The sequence below is a fragment of the Rhinolophus sinicus genome, chromosome 2 (assembly GCF_057876585.1).
Source record: "Rhinolophus sinicus isolate RSI-liver-muscle chromosome 2, RSI-T2T, whole genome shotgun sequence".
In the NCBI taxonomy this organism is placed as follows: domain Eukaryota; kingdom Metazoa; phylum Chordata; class Mammalia; order Chiroptera; family Rhinolophidae; genus Rhinolophus; species Rhinolophus sinicus.
In genome coordinates, this window is record NC_142502.1 from 116,194,115 (window position 1) to 116,214,784 (window position 20,670).

General features: G+C 47.1%; 1 protein-coding gene across 1 annotated transcript; it reads right to left on the minus strand.

Annotated features, from left to right (window-relative positions):
* Positions 1-400: 400 nt before the first annotated feature.
* CKAP2L (cytoskeleton associated protein 2L) lies at positions 401-16,511 on the minus strand. Its single transcript, XM_019714015.3, has 9 exons — positions 16,205-16,511; positions 14,756-14,822; positions 13,407-13,458; positions 10,396-11,588; positions 8,063-8,270; positions 5,636-5,791; positions 3,834-3,897; positions 2,363-2,552; positions 401-1,354 (listed from the first exon to the last, which is right to left on the minus strand). Exons 1-9 carry the CDS (start codon positions 16,233-16,235, stop codon positions 1,129-1,131), a joined length of 2,187 nt encoding a protein of 728 aa, XP_019569574.3. The 5' UTR covers positions 16,236-16,511; the 3' UTR covers positions 401-1,128.
* Positions 16,512-20,670: the final 4,159 nt, after the last annotated feature.

Genomic DNA, 20,670 nt, shown 5'->3' on the forward strand with positions numbered 1-20,670 from the left:
GCTTCAGCTTCCGCTGCTCTGCAATGTCTCATCTCTCCCATTTCCACTTTTCATCTCTGGGCATTTGGTGGCGTCACAGGTATGAGTCTAAGAGGAAGGCTTGGTTGTGCAGACGCCTGCCTTTTGGTTGTGACAATGTACTCACTGGAAGTTGGGTCTGTTTGCATGACGGTCGTACAGCCGTCTCATGAACCTCGTCATTATACCTGACCCAGAGCTGGCCGGCTGCCCTCAGTGACAGAGCCTGGTTCCCAGAGAGGCTGACGGTCAGCCCCTGGTCAGGGTGAGCTCCCAGATGGATGTCCGGAGGCCTCTGTGGTAGCCATCGGTGCGTCCCCAGACAAACCCCAAATTCTCTAGGCCAAGCTATCATCACTGTTTAATAAAGAAGATAACTGAATAAGCAGGAATAAACAAAATTTAATTGCCTTTTTTGGTGAATATTTAAATACGAAGAAAACTAAAACGTCAAGTATGCTGACGAGCGTTTCTATACATATTTACGTAACGATTCTGATTGTTCCTTTCCCAGGGCAGCCAGCTGCCTGGAGGGCTGGGACGGCAGCTCCTATGGCCTTCTCAGGCCCGGGGTCCAGGGAAGAGCTGAAGTGTGGACTGGCGACCCCCCCTTCCCCCCTCCCCCAGCTTCTATTTGAAGCACTTCTGCAAGGTTAGGTGTGGGTATGAGAAGGTAGACGTCCATCCCAATTTAGGGGTGCATTTCTTTAGAGGAGACCTGGGACAGGAAGGGCGTGAGTCATCCCTCACCACAGGGACACGGTGACGGAAGTCAAAGGTCACACATCCATCACCTGAGATCTCTGAGCAAAGGCAGAGCGGTGCAAACTCATCTGTGAAATGAGGGGACTTGACCAGAGGGTCTGGTGTGGCCCATCTGCTAAAGTGGATGCAGGAAGGAAAGGCTACGCCCAGTCCTCTGCAGGCTTGTGGGCAAACTGCATTCAGTGTGAGGTTTCTGCTGCCTTGAACAAGCAAGCTGGAGGCCTTCCTATGGGACACCCTTGAAAGGGAGCCCAGTGAGTGACTTCCCAAGTCCCAGGCTGGCTGGAAGAGGATGTGACTTGTCTCACGGAGGCTGAAACGCACTCTTAACAAGAAGTGTTGAAGTTATGACTCGAGGCTCTGGAAGCCCAGGGTCACGGGCAGGGCCTCGTTTCTGCGGAACACGAGGCACTCCGTGTCCTCCATTTCCAGGAGCTCATCAAGAGACGCCACCACCAGGTCGTGCTCCCGCAGCAGCTCCGGGTAGTGGGACACGGCTCGCTCGATCCTCACCGAACGCCGGACGGGGGTGACCAGCTTTAGGTCCCGCACCTCAGCCATCCTGCTCACCCTGGAATAGCGAGAGGCGAGTTCAGGACCCTGCCTCCTCTGGCATCCCAGTCACCATATCAGAAAGAGCGAGAGACACCACGAGATGGACACTTGTCCTGAGGTGGCCGGGCTGTCCATCTGCTCTGGGATGGCGTAAGCAGAGGGAGACACTGACCAAAGCGTAGAATGTGGCTTTACGAAGTCAACCACTCGGCAGCCGGTGCTTGTCTATTTCAGACTTCCAAAAGTGTGGACAGGTTTTGAGGAAAGTGGGCCTAAAACCAGCTGAGGTTGGGCGAATGAACACTAAGGTTCTTTCTAGCCTGACAGTACATTACTCAAAAAACATATTTCAGGCGACGAACCAATCCACCACCTGGGCACCTTCCTTATGAACTCTTAACTCATCCCAATAAAAAGGGGCCCGGAGGACAGGCTGCGGAGGCCGTTCCTGCTGTGACTGGTCTGCACATGCAGGGCCAGCGACTGCATCGGCCTGAGCCAGGCCAGCGGCTGGCCCGCCTCGCACCCCACGAGCTGAATGTGGAGGGGACATGGCACGGCTGACAGGAGCCTGGGGCTGGAGAGGCCCACTGTGCCTCCAGGTAAAGTACACGACAGTCGTCCTTGCTCAGATGTCTCCTATGACGTCACGTTAGTACTTTAGGAAATCACACTGAAAGCCTGACATGGTCCCTTCAATCACTACGGATTCTGCCTTAAACACGCTTGTTAAAAAGTGGTCTGTAATCAGGCCGTACCCAACCGCCCTCCGTGTCCTTACACATGGGCCAGGCCTGGGGAAAGGAAGGTGGGTGTGCAGAGCAGGACGCATGACAGGGCAGAGGGGGCACGTGCCTGTGGGAAGGAGGCGTGCGTGCAGACCTTCTCACCCTCAGCACCTCCCTTCATGCCAGATCGGGGCAGAACAGCTGGTCCCCCGCAGGCAGGTATCAGTACCCTGGCACTCGGACGGGGGGCAGCAATGGCTGGGCCTGCGCACACGATGCTGCTCACATCCTCTTACCTGGGGAGGGGGGCCACCTGTAATTTGATACCAGAATGACCACCCTGTTCTGCCTTGGGTTTCTGGGGTGTTGCTGGGGCCTGCTCCCTCCCTTTTGGAGAAAGATAAGACTTTCCAGGCTCCATCTCGCCGGCCAGCTCCTGTATCGATGTCCTGTGAGTTTCAGCAGCTGAAGACCCAGAGGTTGTTCCTATGTATGAGGTCCAAAGAAGGAAAGCACGATGTAAGTGATTTAGCATTCAGCTAAAACCAGTCAGATGAAGGCGCTGGAACATGTGACCCCCACGGCCCAGGGACTAAACAAAGAGAAACTGACTTGAAGGGGGACTTACAACGGGTTGTCCACTGAGCCCTGGAGCAGAGCCCACTGCATCCGACCGGCTCGTGGCCCGGCCCCAGCCAGTCTCTGGCTGCTCGCACTGGGGGCGGGTCCTTGACACCCTTCAGTCCCTCTGAGCTTCTGCGCCAGTCTCGTATGCACCCGACATCTCTCAGGGACCAGCTGCTGGCCTTTTACCCTGACACCACACATGGGCCATTTCTTTGGCCTACTAGGGATAACTCACTTGGCCTGGACCCCTCCTAACCTAGGGACAACCACATGGCTGTTGCCTTGGACAGTGGCTGAGAAAGGTCTTGTGTCAACTTGCATTGACAGCCCAAAACAACCAACATGAAAGAAGGAAATTCGTCGGAGACAGGCAGATACTGCGGCTGGAGGCTGAGAGCCCGAGAGGTCAGTGGGGCCAGCTGCACAGGGTGTGGCTTCCTGCCCACTCTCGTCCCTTTGCAGAATTCTGCCAACCATTATAAACAAACATCTGAACTGCAGCGTCACTGCCAGGAAGAGCCACTGAGCAGGTCTGCTCTGCGACCTCATCCCCACAAATGATGCGTAGCCACTGTCATTCTACATGACTCGACCATGCCCCCAAGTGAAATCTACTCTTAAAGGAAAAAGACGCGTAACCTTCTAAATCCACAATAACAATCCATTTTATCTCCTGAAGGCAGCTTGTTTTCTATCCGTTATCAGCAACTATAAAGTGCCACTCGCTGTGCCTGCTCAGTGTCTGTCCCGGGAGGGTGCTCTGGTGGTTCTGACCAACCACAGGAATGGTGGGCCAACAGCAGAGTCCTGCGACCGCCGCTCTCAAAGGGGAGCCGTGAATGTGGGTGTGAAAGTGTGGTGGGTTTCTTGTGAAGAAACACGTGACGTGGGCCCATATTCCTCTCTCTGGTTCCAAAGGGCGCTGGTACTGTCCCACCCAGGGCTCGGGGGGCAGGATACTCATCCAGGCTGCTCAGCATGGAGCAGCATATTTACTTGTAATGACAGAAATCTCGCATCTCGGGAACCAAGAGTGACAGGCATTTCTGAGGACTTAATTATTTCCCTTTTTCCTGTGTGACCCCTGGTGACTTTTACTTTATGGCGACAGGGAGTGATTTAAATACAACATGGCAGTACCGTCTGTGGCTCTCTTTGGGTCTTGCAAGATGTTAAGAACAACGTCCCGCAACTCTTGTATTGGCTGGAAGGAAAGAAGAAGAAACACGAACAGTATTAAAAACATTCTTGAGAAAAATGACCTAAGAAACTGTGTAACAGCAAATGAACTTCTTTTTGTAATAAAACTATTTCCTTTGTTAGCTCTTGTCTACCTACCTATAAATCACATTTAAAATGTTTCAGATTTACAGCTTCATGGGAAAAAATGAAAGAACAAAGAAAATGTTGGTTAAATGCTGGCATGTTCGACTAAATGAAGAGATATGTTGATGGAAAGTTGTCTATAATGAAATTTCTCTAAATCAAGTTAATTTTCTTACTGACTTATATGATCCCATTGAAGACGTATTCCCGTAGAGACTCTGGTCCAAAGATGTGAAGACAGCTACACAGAAACTGTGGCATGCATTCTTAGGGTTGTCCTGGTTTCATTTTGGTTTTTATCATAAATGGCACATACCTCATTACAGAAAAACTGAACAATAGGTCAAACTTAGAAATCACCCATAATCCCATCACCTGAATGCAACCTTTAATTAGCATTTTGGGCAATTTCTCCCAATCCTCCCTTTCTTTCATCCTTTATTTGGCAATGTAACCTAAAAGTAATTTCTCGAAAAGTAGTAGAGGGCGCCTTCCTTTTGCGACGTATGTAGGCCAGGCCCCGAGGCAGGACATCGTAAGTGAGCTGTACTTTCTCACGGGAACACTATACCTGGAGGCTGGTCTTCCAACCTGGATTCCATCAAATTAAGGGACAAACTAACAACAGAGCATAGAAGCAAATCTGGCCACACATTTTCACAAAATCTAAAATGCTTTAAGCTTAGGGAACTGGGAAGAAATGTACAGAACACACTGCAAAGAGCCTGAATTATATAAAGCATTCATCAAGTATCTTACATTTTTATAGGATCTAGTTAAAGATGATTTCTGTGTGTGTATCTGTGTGCGCACACGTGTGTCTGTGTATCTGTGTCTATGCATGTGTGTCTGTACTTGCCTGCATATATGTGTCTGTACGTGTGTGTATGTGTGTGTGTGTGTGTGTGTGTGTGTGTGTGTGTGTGTGTGTGTGTGTGTATGCCGGCAGTCTGTGTAGGTGTGTGTGAAACAGGTTAAATCCTCATCCTGCATAGCTGGAAGCCCACAAATCCTGTCTATAACAGAAAAATCAAGAAATAGCAATAAAGCACTTTATCTAAAACTACAGCGTAAACATAAAACCCATCCATCTGCTCTGAGGAAAGGGAAAGGGGAGGTGAAGGGAGCAGAGGCCTGGCTGAAGGAACCCTATCGGACCATCTGACTGTTTAAACTATGAGCATGTACAACTCTGATTTTGAAGCATCGTGAAAAGATACTGCAGAAAAAGAGCTATAAAACTATTTGATTCAGTCCATTTAAAAAATTATCTAGAGATACTTTTACTAGGTTTTAGGATTAAGAGTTATTTATGGACATTGATATGTTGGGTGTAATGTATTTTTAGGTTTTTATGGTGAGGTATGGCTTTAGAAGTATAGACATTGATGTTACAGTTTTCTACACTATTACTTTTCGTGAGTGAGTGGTGAGTGAGATAGTCACTGGACAAGTGATTTTATTAGTTACATGTAACTACGTCCTACGGCATAAAACATTCACGAAGGACACTGTACTGCACATTCTGTGCATAACTTTACACGTCAGAGCTCACATTACGTTACATAACCGCCGCACTGCAAACAGGACTCACACAACAGCATTTTCATACTCACTGTTGCCCCCTTTCTTATGGCCTCTTCGTACAGCCCAATGACATCAAAGGTGCCTTTACTTGCCAAGAACTTTGCTTTGCAGATCCAGAACTTAGCAAATTTTTCAGCCTCAGGAATACTGGACAAGATGGTAAATACTTCATGGGAAAGTACACCCTGCAAAAAACACCCAGAGAAAATGATTACCATCTCACCGTTACTCATGTCTGCTACTGTTCTTCGGGGCAGGGATGCAGAAATCAGCCCAATCAGTAATTATCTCTAATTTGAAAAAAAATTCAATTTTACTTGTTTCCATGTAATAAAATGTACCCATTTAAATGGTACATTTCAGTGAGTTTTGACAGTGATCATTAAATTTTAAGAGTTACATGAGACCAAATAGACAGAAAAACGTCATAGTTGAAGGAAGCACTGTGTCCTTCATGTTTACGTGTCTTCCACCCCGACCCACCCCCGAGTAATCATCATTCACAAAAGTGTGAGTGCTGAATAGTGACAGAATGAATTTCCACACGACTGATGGAAGCACGAAGGACAGCACAGGTACAGCCAGGGTGATATGTGTATGTGCTTGTGTGTCGGGGTCTGTGCAGGTGTGTGTGAAAGAGGTCAAGTCCCCCAGACTCAGTTATTGCTGCCAGCCCTGTGTGCAGCACCCATGTCCCTCTCACGATTGCTTTACCATTTCTGTGCACACAGACTCAGAAAGTGCTGTCACGTCCAACAGCCAGTACCTGCACCTCCGTGTATGTGTCAGTCACAAGTGCCTGGGCCTTTCTGGCCCCTTGGTCAGGACCAACTGTCCCAGAGGTCTCTGTGGGACTATGCCACAGTTGCCCTCCATGGACTTATCTGGGCACACAGACTTGCTGGTCCCACATCCCACTCCCCTCCGTTTTCCAGGAGCCTCTTCCTAGTAAATTACTTGTGCACAAATTATCGTCCTAGGGGCTGCTTCCAGGGAACTCATACAAGACACGAAACTACTCTGCATCCCACATTCTTCCTATGGAGATATCTGTTGTGGCTTCTGTTTTTCTGACTTGACTCTAATGAAAAACATTACCTATCAAACCTGAAGGACAAGACCAAAGCTAAATTCAGAGGCAAATTTATAGCACTCTATGTATTTTTAAGACAATAAGGCTAATATAAATTATCTAAGCTTTCTATTAAAAAAAGCTAGAAAGAAAACATAAAAATAGATGCAGACATTGATGTAAGAGGGAAAAAAAAATCCCCAACGATGGCCTTTAAAAAAAATTAAATGAGAAATCTTTAGCAAATCTGATTTAAATAAAAAGCACGAAATTACTAAAGTTGGCCCAAATAATACAAAACTGAAATAGACCAATGAGCATGGAAAAAATTGAAAAGATACACAGAACTATCCTCCACAGTCCATATGATTTTATGGGCAAGTTCTTACCAAACCTTTGAAGGGCAAAATAAGTCTCATGTTGGATAAACTATTTTCAGAGTATAGGAAAAAAGGAAAATACCCAACTTTTTTGACAAAGCATCATACTGGTACCAGGAACACAAGAAAAGACAACCGAAGAATAAGCATGAAATTTAGAAATAATATAATTGCAACTTACAAAATGATACACTTACTTTCTCTATGTACCCACACTAGATGTACCTGCACAAATACTGTCTGGAGGGATAATTAGCAATAGTGTCACTCCAGGGAGAAGCCTGGATGCATGACTCTGTGTGCACGCATAGGTAGGGCAGGAGAGGGCTAGTCACTTACCTGTATTGTTTGAGATGTTTTTAATAAGAATGTATTGATGTAGTTTCTTTAATACAATGAAAACAAAAGAGAAAAGAAAAGTTTAATTCTACAAAGAAGAAACAGTTAATGTTTAACTGATTTTGTGGACATATTGCTTGGACTAGACCTAAACTGAACGCATCCTTTTTTGTCCATGTCCGACACCAGCAGCCAAGGGGCAGAACTGGGTTTGCTTTGGGCAAGGACCGTCTAGAGCCTACTGGTTATTTTTTGTTAACAGTCTTCCTTTAAGATGGCCCAAGATCCGACTCAGATGCCACTTACAGTGTATGTAGGACCATCCAACTTTACACAAGCTGCTCTGACTTCGTTCATCTTCAAACGTCAACTGTTTTCTGTGGAACCTGACCCATTAAGAAGGAAGTTGCTTTGGGTCCCTCTAGAGCCAGACTACTTGGCTTAGGTTCCCAACTTATCTGTGCCTGTTTCGTTTGTGAGGCGGGCACAGTAAGTCACTATGGTTACAGGGGACAACAAGGGCTGTCATTTAGGTGCATGTCATCACTATTACCACTATCATTATGCTTCTATGTTGGAAAGACTAAGTGTCTGCTCAGAGGTCAGCACTATATTTAAGGAAGTGCCTCTGGGTCAAAGCCTTGGAGACCACCGTCCTCACTCACCCCTTCGATGAGCTGCAGACACTCGGTCAGAGTGCTGCTGATTTTACTGGACAGTTCAAGCTGGGCTTTCTGTTCTTCCTCTTCTTTTTCCATGCTCTTCCAGAATGAAATATTCATTTCCTCTACCATTTTTCTTTTTGTTTTAAGTTCCATAGGAGGCCGTTTATACATTTTCCCCTTGGATTTCTGCCATTCTTCCAGCTGTTTCCTGTTGTGCAGTTAAAGGGGAGGCATGGTGTTAGGTCTTGCTGGCACCTGGTCAAGCTCCTAGAGTATATGATACACATACGTTGAGCGCTATCACTGAACACCTTCGACTGCAAACTCAGAAGAGAATTAAAACAATTCACAGATGCTTAATGGCAGCAGTGGTCCCCCCACCCCATGACCGGAGGCAGAGGCCACAGAGATCAGCAGGACTAGAGGTGGCCAGTATCAGTCCTCAAATCCATGACCTCAGATTATCCCTCCTGATTTCCTCTGAGGACTTTCATTTCCCCTGCATGCGACCTGTGACACTTGCTCTCGGTCTCTGAGGCCATTAACTGAGCACCTGTTTCTCTAACACTAAGCTTTCCAGTTGCCACTGACCAGACCCAAGCCTACCCTGTGCCCGCAGTGACCCACTCCGGCCAGTTCCTTAGTCCTGTGCTGAACTCACACAAACCCTCCTCCCTAAACATGAACAGGAACTGCGGAGCAATTTTTCCAAGATGGTGACAAGCCCTAATCCTCGCTCTCCCGCATTGTTCGGTCCCGCCTGCTTCTGAGCTGCTGGGGGAGGCACCAAGACACGGCCTGAGTGCGGACACAGGCTCGCTGGCTTCTAAACTGCGGCTGCACGCTGACTCACAAATGAATGCTGCAGCCACATCTCTGCCTGGAGCCCCAGGCTATAGAACCCACTGCCTGGCCACATCTTCTATTTGATGTCTGGCAGGCATTTCAAGTTCAATACCATCCAAAACCAAGTTCCCAAACAGCCGACCCTGCATGGGTAAGTGTCCCCACCTAGCTGTGTGGGCCTAAAACTAGGGCTGTCTTGAGCACCCTCTCCTGGCCCCCGTGTCTGGCACAGCATCGTACAGACAGCACCGTGCCCATCTCCACTGGCCCATCGCGGTCCGTGTCACTGCCACCTTGCGTCTGACGAGCTGCAGCTGCTCTGAACTCTCATCCTTGCTTCCACTCGAGGCCTCATGGGATGTGCCCTGTGCACAGTAGCCAGCGTGACCCGCGTCACTGCCAGGAGCCTTCTTGGCTCTCGGAGACCTCAGTTCTCCAGGGTGAATGGCAGCATGTCTTGGGTCCTGCCTGCCCTCCAAGTTTGGCCGCCCTTCCCCTCATCACTACCCTCCAGGACTCCAGGCCCTTCACCCTGGCTCACCCCTGCTTCCGTCTGGCATCACCTGTCACTTCTGACGGGAAACGATCTGTCATTACCCTGTCCTATTTACTTACTTCCTGTCCTCTACACTGGAATGCGAGACCTAGCAAGGCAGCCCCTGGCTGTCCCAGCGCCTGGCACCGTGGGTGCTGAGGGCACGCGAGGGGCGGTGGCGCGAAGTGTGCCCCTGCACAGATTCCTCTGTGGCTGCACGTGATCAGCACCCACATGCCGCCTGCAACCCACCTTGTCACCTGATCTAGGTCCGCCACCACTGGCTCACGGCTTTTACTCAGTTTTCTTTTTGCTCAGAAGTTTCATCTTTCTTGTCACTGTCATTCCCCAGCCCAGGTGTCACTGCTGACCCTAGTTAAAGAAGTCCCCTGGCCTTCCCTTCTCGGTCACACGGCCCTGAGTTAAGGTGTTACTGCCTGTCTCCTCAGGAGGGCGGAGCGTGATGCTGAGGCAGTGTGAAGACCCACTCCTGCCCCCCGCCCCTGCCATCTGACTTTACACTGCCCTTTGCCTTCTTGGGTACCTGTTTCGCATGCCCCCCAGATGCCCAGGAGAAGCACTGGGGTCTCCACGTTGCCACCGCCTGGGCCTGTGCAGAGAGCGCGCGAAGTCCCTGGGCTCAATTCAAGTGTGTGTCAAGGTCAAACCCCAGCACGACCTCCCTTGCTGCACCCAGTAGGGTTACCTACAGACCTGCTTCTTACCCAACTGGCTGGTTCAGGTATGCAGGAGTTAGAGAATAACTTACAACTTGTGGATGCAGCCCCCAGCCCAGTCAAGCCCTAACACCTGACAGATTGGCTTCAGAACCTTTTTCAGGCTTGCGGCTAAAAACGCCCCAGGAGCCATTATTCGTGGCCTGTTTCCCATATTCCCAATGGGTACCTTGCCTAATCATCAACAGCACAAGTTTGGAATTAAAGCGAAGTACCTTCGATCCCCTGCTGCAGTCTTCCTCTTAGTACCCGGGCTCGTCTGGGTCCCACCTGGGACTCCCGTTCCATGTACAGTTGTGCCGCCGGCGTGAGTTTTGGGAGCTGGTTTGTGTACGCCATGGTTCTTGGGGGGAGCCCTTTCCCACTGGGTCCCTGCTTTCTGTGGACAGCTACTGTGCTTATTTGCACTGGCTGCACACGCTCTTGAGCTTGGGGCGCTGGCAGTGATTGAGGTAAAACTGCCAGGTGCCAGGTCAGGCCTTTGGCGGACGGTGCTGGACCTGTGTGGTACCCGGGGCCTGGAGGGGGCTTGAAGGGGCTTGCGGTCTTGCCCAACATGTGGATGCTGCAGTAGGCCGGGGCCTGTCCTAGGTCTGCTCTGCTCTGCTCTCTGTTCAGCAGCAGCATGTGACGGTAACTTTGCTCCACCCAGTCTTTCATATTTACTCCTAGTAACCGTCGTATCCCTTGTGTCCTTGAACCCTGGTTTCCTTGATGCTTGAGTCCTACTAAGGGTCTGAACACAGTGAGAGGGAACTGCCTTTGGGGCTTTTCCTCCTTCTCTGGAGAGCTGCTGTGACTTCACGGGGGGAATCCTGGCCCGTGTTCCTCCAACTAGCTGTTCATTAGCTCTGTCTTTCAGAATAGCACGATTCAATGAGCTTCTGGCCAAGGCTTCAGGAGCTACACTGCTCTTGGCCTGACGGTTCGACCTGGTCTCTGGCGCACTTCTGGCCCAGAACCCAGGCTGCAGCTTCCTCTCAGAGCGAGGGAAGGCGTGGGGCAAGTTCTCCTTGTTCACGTCCTGTGGACAGCCATGCACGGACTCACCCCCACCACAGGCCTTATCCACAGATTCTACACGTGCAGCACTTCCTGCATCTGTCACCTGCGGCTTTGTAGCTTTCAGCTCTTGCATGTTAAATGACCCCATGGTTTTCCCTGAAACCTCTCCGGTGGATGACCCAGCTTCGTGCTGCTGCTGACTTCTCCTGGAAGGCTCACCGTTTGGGTTGGAAGAAACATGTTCTGAAGTCAGCCTTTCGCCCAGACGTTTCAGTGGCTCCAACTGTGGCTCCTGGGACCCTGGGATATTGGCAGGTCTGGGCTGAAGTCGGATGCTAACAGGTCTTGCAGCTTTGACAGGCAAAGCAGCGTGGTTAGTAACATTCTTTTTGGGTCTAACAACCTAAAAAGACAAAATTATCAAAAAAGTCAATCCATAAAAATAGCTCACTCTTTTAAAATAAAAAAAAAAAAGTTATTTGGCACTTCACTTAAGGAGGCTGAGTTTTGCAAAAAACTCACTAACGGAAGATTTTTATGGTGAATCCCTATCACAGCATATCAGGATCTTCTGGTGACAGAGACGCAACGAACATGGAGAACTGGCTGTGTGAGCAGTGTGTCTCAATGGGACAAGGTGATGTCGCAGGAAGGCCCTCGGGGCCGGGAAGGACACAAAGTGCATGCAGGTCAGGGCTGCCCAGGTCCCCATGTCCTCTGCACTGCTGCACTGTTTAAAAACAACACCGCCCTCATCCCAACCACAGTGTCATTCCAGAACCTGTGGCCCCTCGTTGGCGAGGACGATGGGAGGCTCAACCTCCATAAGAACCTAACCTCTCAGAAGAGTCTGTCGTATTTGTGAAGTCAGGAGGGGTTTTAGGGTTAGCTTGCCGTTATTAACAAGTGTTTCCATCATGTGATTTAGTTTTGGAGAAGGAAGGTAGGACAAGGTTCCAGAGAACTTTGAGAACTAGGGGTGAGGGGAGTTAGGGCTGATGTGGAAAAGAGCGGGAGTGTCGGCACTGGCAGTCACTCAGAAATGGGAACCTGGCGGACATCTGCGGGGCATGCGTCCCAGGGAGATGTGGAGTCCTAGAGCCACCTGTGTTGCATTTGGAAGCGCTGGCCAGAGTCACCATGTGAACCTGGTGTGGACGCAGAGCCACCTGGCACCAGGGGCAAGGTGGCGCCCATCCCAGCGCGGCACGGGGGTGCAGAACGGACGCTGCCCCATGCAGCTGTAGCTGGGTTCCTCCTTGAACCCAGCAGTCACGTGCACCTCTCCTGTCCCTATGATCGCTCACTGCATAAGCGAGGAGTCTGCTAAGAAAGTCCCCAAATATGTGCTGCTCCTTAGTTGTTCCTTTCATACGTTTAAAGTAACTGAGCTGTAACTTGCATCCTGTAAACACATCCAGTGGGTTTTGGCACGTTCTTAGGTTGTACAACCATCGCCACCATCTAATTCCAGAGCACTGCCATCACCTCAGAAGGAAACCCCTACTTGTTAGCAGTCACTGCCATGTCCCTCGCCCCACAGCCCCTGGCAACCACCAGTCTACTTTGTTGCTATGGAGCTGCCTACTATGGACATTTCTGATAAATGGAGTCACAATATGTGGCCTTTGTGTCTGGCTTCTGTCACTGAGCATCATGTTTTTGAGATTCAGCCAAGTAGTGAGTGTCAGTGCTCCATTTCTTTACTTTTTAATTAATGAACTTTAATTTGTAGAGCAATTTTAGGTTCAAAGTCCAATTGAGTGGAAAGTAGTAAGAGTTCCCACAGGCTTATACTCCTACACGGCAGCATCCCCAAGTGGCTGAGACCACAGGCTCTCAGCTCTGTCACCTAATAGCTATGTGGGGACTCATTTCCCTCATCTGTAAAAAGGGGCTACTGACAGCACCTACCTCACAAGGCTGTAAGGACTCAGGAAGTTAATGCAGGTCAGAAATGTGCAGACACACAGTAGGTACTCAACAAACGTTAGCTAAGAAGAGACCAAAGTGCACTTAAGGGTTTTTTTTGGTTAACAAAACTAAACTTCAGTATATTATACTTTCAAAAAAAAAACAAAACTCTCTTACCAAACCAACATGTCCTTCTATTTGTGAGAAGTATCTTTGCATGTGTTCTTTTGGTTGCTAACATCTTTATTATTTTTATTACTAATCACCCAAAATGGATAATTTTTTTAAAAGACTAATTTCTACTTACAGATTTAGAAGGCGGAGGATTCGGGCAATTACTCTTGGCTTTCAGATAAGGCCTACAAAAGACAAAATAAGATTAATTCTTAGTATAGAAGGGCCAACAGGTTTGGAAAGTATAATGATTAAAATGGAATTTTAAATCATTACAATTTCTGTATATGGTAAAATAACTCAAAATTACATTCAATATAAAGCTTCCTTATTCTCCCTTCCTCAGAGGCTACACTTGCCTGTGATCCTCTCAAATATCCTACACATAAGCATAGCATTCTGACAATATTAATGAACTATATGTCTTCTCTTCATGTTTGCACAGCCTTATTCATTCCAGGACCATTCCTGGAAAGTTGCAATGTGCCAGCCAGGCACTGGAGATACATTGCCAAATAAGACAATTAACTGCTTCTTTAAAAAATTCCTTGTTTTAAGTATCTTCAAATAGCGAATTTTCAGGGGGGAAAAGTGATATAATTAATAATAACAGGGGCACATATGAAATCTAGCTAGTGAGATGGAGAATGCAAAAAAGGGTAGGAAAGCAAAGAATTCAGAAGGAGTTAATCTCCTTGGATGAAAACCAACTGCCAGACTAGAAGGGACTTTGATCAAGACCTCATGTCTGCTTCTCCCATCGACAGTGTACGCCCGGGGAGGCTGGGACCACCTGTGCTGTTAAGCATCATGTCTCCAGAACCAAGAGTGATACAGTACAGGTACTACGTGTTTGTTGAATAAACGCACTAGGTTTATTTAATCAAGGAAATAGAGTTGAGTCAAAACCCAAAGTAAGCAGAAAATAAAATATGGAGTGAAAGCTAACTTTGTGAAAACTCATTCTGAAAAAAACGTTTAGTGACCCAAGTGGGCAAAAAACATACCAGTGTTAATAAAAGGGATAAATGACACAGTGAGATGGCAAGATGTTGACAAAAGATAAAAGCCAGTCAGTTGTATCACGTCCACCTCAAGAGTCAGTGCTAAGAGGAGGAGGACCAAAGGGCATCGGGCTGGAGGACTGAACCAGGGCCATTCAAGTCCCGGACCAAACAGTCCCTTCATGAGAATTACTGTCCCAGGAAAAAAAGCAGGAATGGGAAAAGCTTCCAGCATGTAGGAAATACTGTGCATCCTCCCCTCTCTCCTTCGGAGATTGTCACAATAAGGTTCAAATCTTTGTCAACGCACTAGACACTGCCCAGAGCTTTTTGTCATGCCTGAAACACCCTTTCTGAGTCACCATAGGGTCCCAAAGTAGTCAGAGCAGATGCAAGCAAAGAGCTATGTTTGAAAGGGTTTTAAGCTGCTATTAGCAACCAGAGCAGCATGACCCATGTCCCTGGGTGACAGACTCACTTGCTGTCTGGGCACTTCAGTTTTCCCTTGGCTGCAAGGTACTCCTGGAGCTTTCTCTGCCGCTCCTCTGCAAAACAGGAAGTAAACAAACAACTTCAGCTTAGGATTTAAATCAGCCATTTATATTCCCAAAGGTGACATTTTCTGTAATGATCCTGGCTGTGGACCATGCCTCCAAGTTAATATCAACACCAACCACATCGTGCATATATATGCCAGGCCATGTCCTGAACTCTTCACACTCACATGCTTTAATCTGTACACCAGTCCTAAGAGGTATTTTACAGCCTGAAATTTAAAGAGGGTAAATGATATGCCTGAAGCTACCCAGCTTCTCTGTGGCAAAGCCAGGATCAGAAACCAGGTGTATCCAGCCCAGGGCACTTGCTCACAGGCACTGTTCTCAGCTACAACACAGCTTTGCAGGCAGAAATTCGGTTACAGGCCTGTATGAGCTGGTAAGCCCGCCAGGTCTTGTTCTTTCTGACCGGGATGATGACTTTTGCCCACAAGCCCTTACATGGTTTCCTTTGGGATTAAGGACAAAATAGGCCAGGTTAGGGGTTCACGGCAAACATCTATCTACATGTTGACTCTCTAAGCAAGGCACCTGTGAGGGGATGAAAGTCAGTATTTCTGTCTTGAAGAAGTTTCAATCTAGTAGTGGAGACAAAGTAAACACAATAATGAGACAAAATCTAAGTGCCATAAGAGACGGCCAAAGAGAGAATGATGGGGGAGTTCAGAGGCAGGGACTGAGTGAGGGGACTAGATGGTAGGAAAAGACTAACATTCAATTAACTAAAACTAACTAAATAAATAAATTGGAAAAAAACAAAACAAAACTAGAGGGGTGCAAATACTCTCTGCCTCATCTAACCGAGCTGCTGTGTTGCCACGGCTCATGCCGCCAGGGAGCCAGAGCAGCGCCGGGTAGTGGGGGCTGAGAGGGCGGCCGGGACCCGAGCTCTAGAACGTCTAGCACGTTAGCAAAGCCGCTGCGCGGAGTCATAACACGGGGACAGAGGTGCCCATTTTTAAGGGTCGTTATGTGAAGGGCCCAGGACGTGCCACGTCGACAGACAGCTGTCATCACCGACACAGTCCAAACGCCGGCGCAGCTGGGAGGTCGGGACCCGGGACCCACGCCTTCCCGGCGAAAGCCGGACCCGCCCCGGCGGCTGTGCTGGCTGGCGGCAGGCAGGGGCCACGCTGGGTCGCGGGGGCGCCTGGCTTCTTCTGGACGCGCGACCCCAGCCAACGAAAGAGGGGACAGTGACGTCCCTGCAGCGCTGGTGCAGGACCTGTGCCTGCGGAAACCCCAGGCTTCCCGCCGCCGGACATCTCCCCGGGGCCGCAAACGCCCGGGAGGGAACATGGAAGCAGGCAGGGCAGACGGCAGCCTCCGCGGAGACAGCCGCCGTAGCCCCGCTGTCCCCGTGCACTCACCGGCTGCAGCGGCGAGCCCCTGCCGCCCCATGATTACTTCTCCGCGACAGTTGCTCTCGCAAGGCCGCGCCCGCAGCTGCGCGCTGCGCCTGCGCTCGCTCTCATTGGCTCCCAGGGGTTTGAAACTCGCCAATAGAAAGCAGGGGAGGGCGGGACAAAAGGAAATAGACGCTTTACAAGCTACTCTGGCCTGGGCTTTGATTGGACGAGAGCGGCGTAGGCTCCTTTAAAGACGGCGAGCGGCGTGTTGACGCTAGAGCTTCTTGCCACGCAGGTGCGTCGCCTTGCTGCGGAAGTTCACCCGAGTCTGGAAGAATGGGGTAAAACCCAAATGTGAAGAATTTGGTGGCATCTCATGATTATGTATCTCAACTTGTAGACGGTGTGGGGACAGAACCCCAGAAAGCAGTTTCTCAGGCTCTCGGCCTCACATAGAAAGGTGCTGGCTCAGGTAGTAAATGGCCATCAACTGTGATTGCATGGCCATCAGCTGTGGCTAGTTGGCCGTCAGCTGTAACCAGTGAGCCATTGGCCACTAATATAACTGCTGTGGCTATGCTAGCAGATAATGGGCACTAGCAAGAAGATGGTGACTGAGCTGATAAGAGCAGGTTGCTGAGAGGCGGATGCCGCCAGTGAGACCATAGTGGTATGACTCCCCTACCTGTGGCTCCGTGGGTGTTCCTTTTTGGCCTCACCATATCCTGCGTTCTTATGTGGGGAGCGGGACCAGAGACCTCGCAGGTCTCCCCGCACGACAAATGGCGCAGTGAGCAGGGTCTCCCGCAGGACAATGGTCTCCTGAATCTACTACTGCCCATAGATCCTTGCTAGTAATTGTGGTAAAATATGCATAAAGTTCACGGCTTTTATCAATTTATAAGTGCACAGTTTAGCGCGTTGAGGACGTTCGCACGGTTGTACACACACCCCCACCATCCATCTCCTGAATTCTCATCCTCCGACATAGGAGCTGTCCCGGTTAAGCCCTACCACCCCCTCCCCCACCAGGCACCCACCATCTTATTTTCTGCCTACGAACCTGAAGACTCCAGGCACCTCACATGGATCCTTCTGTCACTGGATTAAGCAGTGTCCTCCAGGTCTATCCATGTAGTCTGTGTCAGGATTTCCTGCCTTTTTAAGGCAGAATAATGCGCTTCTGTGTGGATGGACCCCGTTCATATGTTGATGGACACTTGGTGGCATCCACCTTTTGGCTCTTGTGAATCACACTGCTGTGAACAGGGGTGTACAAGTTCCTCTTTTTTTTTTTTTAAAATTTTTAAATTAGTTTCAGGTGCACAAGACAAAGCAATACTTAGACGTTTATCATTTATATCCCTCACACTGTGTGAACCCCCCTCCCCATCCACTATCCCTCTGACATCCCACAGAGCCATTACATTTCCACTGTCTCTATGCCTAATGCTGTACTCTGCTTCCTGTAACCATATATATATATATACACACACATATACATATATATATATAATTATAGTTGGCATTCATTATTGTTCAGCTTCAGGTGTACAGTGCAGAGATCAGGCATCTACATTATCCATGAGGTGGTCTCCCAAATGGGACACGTGTCCATCGGATACCCTACAAAATCGTTACATTATTGATTACGTTCCCCAAATTAATTTTCAAAACCCTGTGGCCATCTTGTGGTTACTGACTGTTTTCTAATCCCCTCACCTTCCCCCTTACCCCCACCCCCCCTCCCATTTAGCAACCCTCAGTTTTTCCTCTATGTCTCCAAAACTGTTTCTGATTAGTTCATTCACGTATTCTTTTCTTTAGATTCCGCATATAAGTGAGATCATATGGTATTTGTCTTTCTCTGTCTGACTTATTTCACTTCACATAATGTTCTCTAGGTCCATCCATGTTGTTGCAAATGGTAAGATTTCTTTCTTCTTTATGGCTGCGTAATACTCCATTGTATAAATGTACCACAGTTTCTTAATCCAGTCATCTACCGATGGGCATTTCGGTTGTTTCCATGTCTTGGCTATTGTGTATAGTGTTGCTATAAACATAGGAGTGCATAAAGATTTTTGAATTGGAGTTTTGGATTTCTCCGGATAGATACTTAGGAGTGGAATTGCTGGATCATAAGGTAGTTCCATTTTCAGATTTTTGAGATACCTCCATACTGTTTTCCATAGTGGCTGCACCAATCTGCAATCGCACCAACAGTGCACAAGCGTTCCTTTTTCTCCACATCCGCACCAGCACTTGTTGTTTGTTGATTTATTGATGATAGCCATTTTGACTGGGGTGAGGTGGTATCTTATTGTGGTTTTTATTTGCATTTCTCTGATGGTTAGTGAGGTTGAGCATTTCTTCATATGTCTGTTTGCCATCTGTATGTCCTTTTTAGAAAAATGTCTCTTCATGTCTTCTGCCCATTTTTCAATTGGGTTGTTTGTTTTTTTGGAGTTGAGTTGAGTGATTTTTTTTATAAATTTGTGATATTAACCCCTTATCAGATATATCATTGGCAAATATCTTGTCCCATTCAGTAGGATCCCTTTTTGTTTTATTGATGGTTTCCTTTGCTGTGAAAAAACTTTTTAGTTTGATGTAATCCCACATGTTTATTTTTTCTCTCACTTCCCTCGCATGAGGGGATATATCAGTAAATATCTTACTCCGAGTAATGTCTGTGAAGTTTCTTCCTATATTTTCTTCTAGGAATTTTATGGTTTCAGATCTTACATTTAAGTCTTTAAGCCATTTTGAATTTATTTTTGTATATGGTTGTAAGGAGGTGGTCCAGCTTCATTTTTTTGCATGTATCTGTCCAGGTTTCCCAGCACCATTTATTGAATAGACTGTCTTTACGCCACTGTACATTCTTGCTTCCATCGTCGTAGATTAAATGGCCATATAGACGTGGATTTATTTCTGGACTCTCTATTCTGTTCCATTGATCTATGCGTCTGTTTTTATGCCAGTACCCTGCTGTTTTGATTACTGTAGCCTTGTAGTATAATTTGATGTCAGGTATTGTTATACCTCCCACTTTGTTCTTATTTCTCAAGATTGCTGAGGCTATCCAGGGTCTTTTGTGGTCCCATATAAATTTTAGGATTATATATTCTATTTCTGTGAAAAACGTCATTGGTAGTTTGATAGGAATTGCGTTGAGTATGTATATTGCCTTAGGCAATATGGACATTTTAACTATATTAATTCTTCCTATCCATGAACATGGTATGTGTTTCCATCTATTTGTATCTTCTTTCATTTCTTTCTTCAGTGTCTTATAATTTTCTGAGTACAGATCTTTTACTTCTTTGGTTAAATTTATTCCCAGGTATTTTATAGTCTTTGGAGCAATTGTAAATGGGATTGCTTTTTTAATTTCTCCTTCTGATATTTTATTTTTGGTATATACAAATGCAACTGATTTCTGAATATTAATTTTGTATCCTGCTACTTTACTAAATTCATTTATCAGTTCTAATAGTTTTTTGGTGGAGTCTTTAGGGTTCTCTATATATAGTATCGTGTCATCTGCACATAATGACAATTTTACTTCCTCCTTACTGATTTGGATGCCTTTTATTTCTTTTTCTTGTCTGATTGCTGTGGCTAGAACTTCCAGCACTATGTTGAATAGAAGTGGAGAAAGTGGGCAACCTTGCCTTGTTCCTGATCTTAAGGGGAATGGTTTTAGCTTTTCCCCATTGAGTATGATGTTAGCTGTGGGTTTATCATATATGGCCTTTATTATGTTGAGATATGATCCCTCTATTCCCACGTTCTTAAGGGTTTTTATCATAAATGGCTGCTGGATTTTATCAAATGTTTTTTCTGTGTTTATCGATATGATCATGTGATTTTTATTTTTCATTTTATTAATGTGGTGTATCACATTAATTGATTTGTGGATGTTGAACCACCCTTGCATACCAGGGATGAATCCCACTTGATCATGGTGTATGATCTTTTTAATGTATTGCTGAATTCTGTTCGCTAATATTTTGTTGAGGATTTTTGCATCTATGTTCATTAGCGATATCGGCCTGTAGTTTTCTTTTTTTGTGGTGTCTTTGTCTGATTTTGGGATCAGGGTGATAGTGGCTTCGTAAAAAGTGTTTGGGAGTCTTCCCTCCCTCTGGATTTTTTGGAAGAGCTTCAGGAGAATAGGTGATAATTCTTTTTTGAACGTTTTGTAAAATTCACCTGTAAAGCCAGCTGGTCCAGGGCTTTTGTTTGTTGGGAGATTGTTGATTACTGATTCAATTTCCCTGGTGGTAATCAGTCTATTCAGGTTTGAGTTAGCCTTGGAAGGTTGTATGCCTCTAGAAAATTGTCCATTTTTTCCAGATTGTCAAATTTGTTGGCATATAGTTGCTCATAGTAATTTCTTAGGATTTTTTGTATCTCTGTGGTGTCTGTTGTCACTTCTCCTCTTTCATTACTGATTTTATTAATTTGGGTCCTCTCTC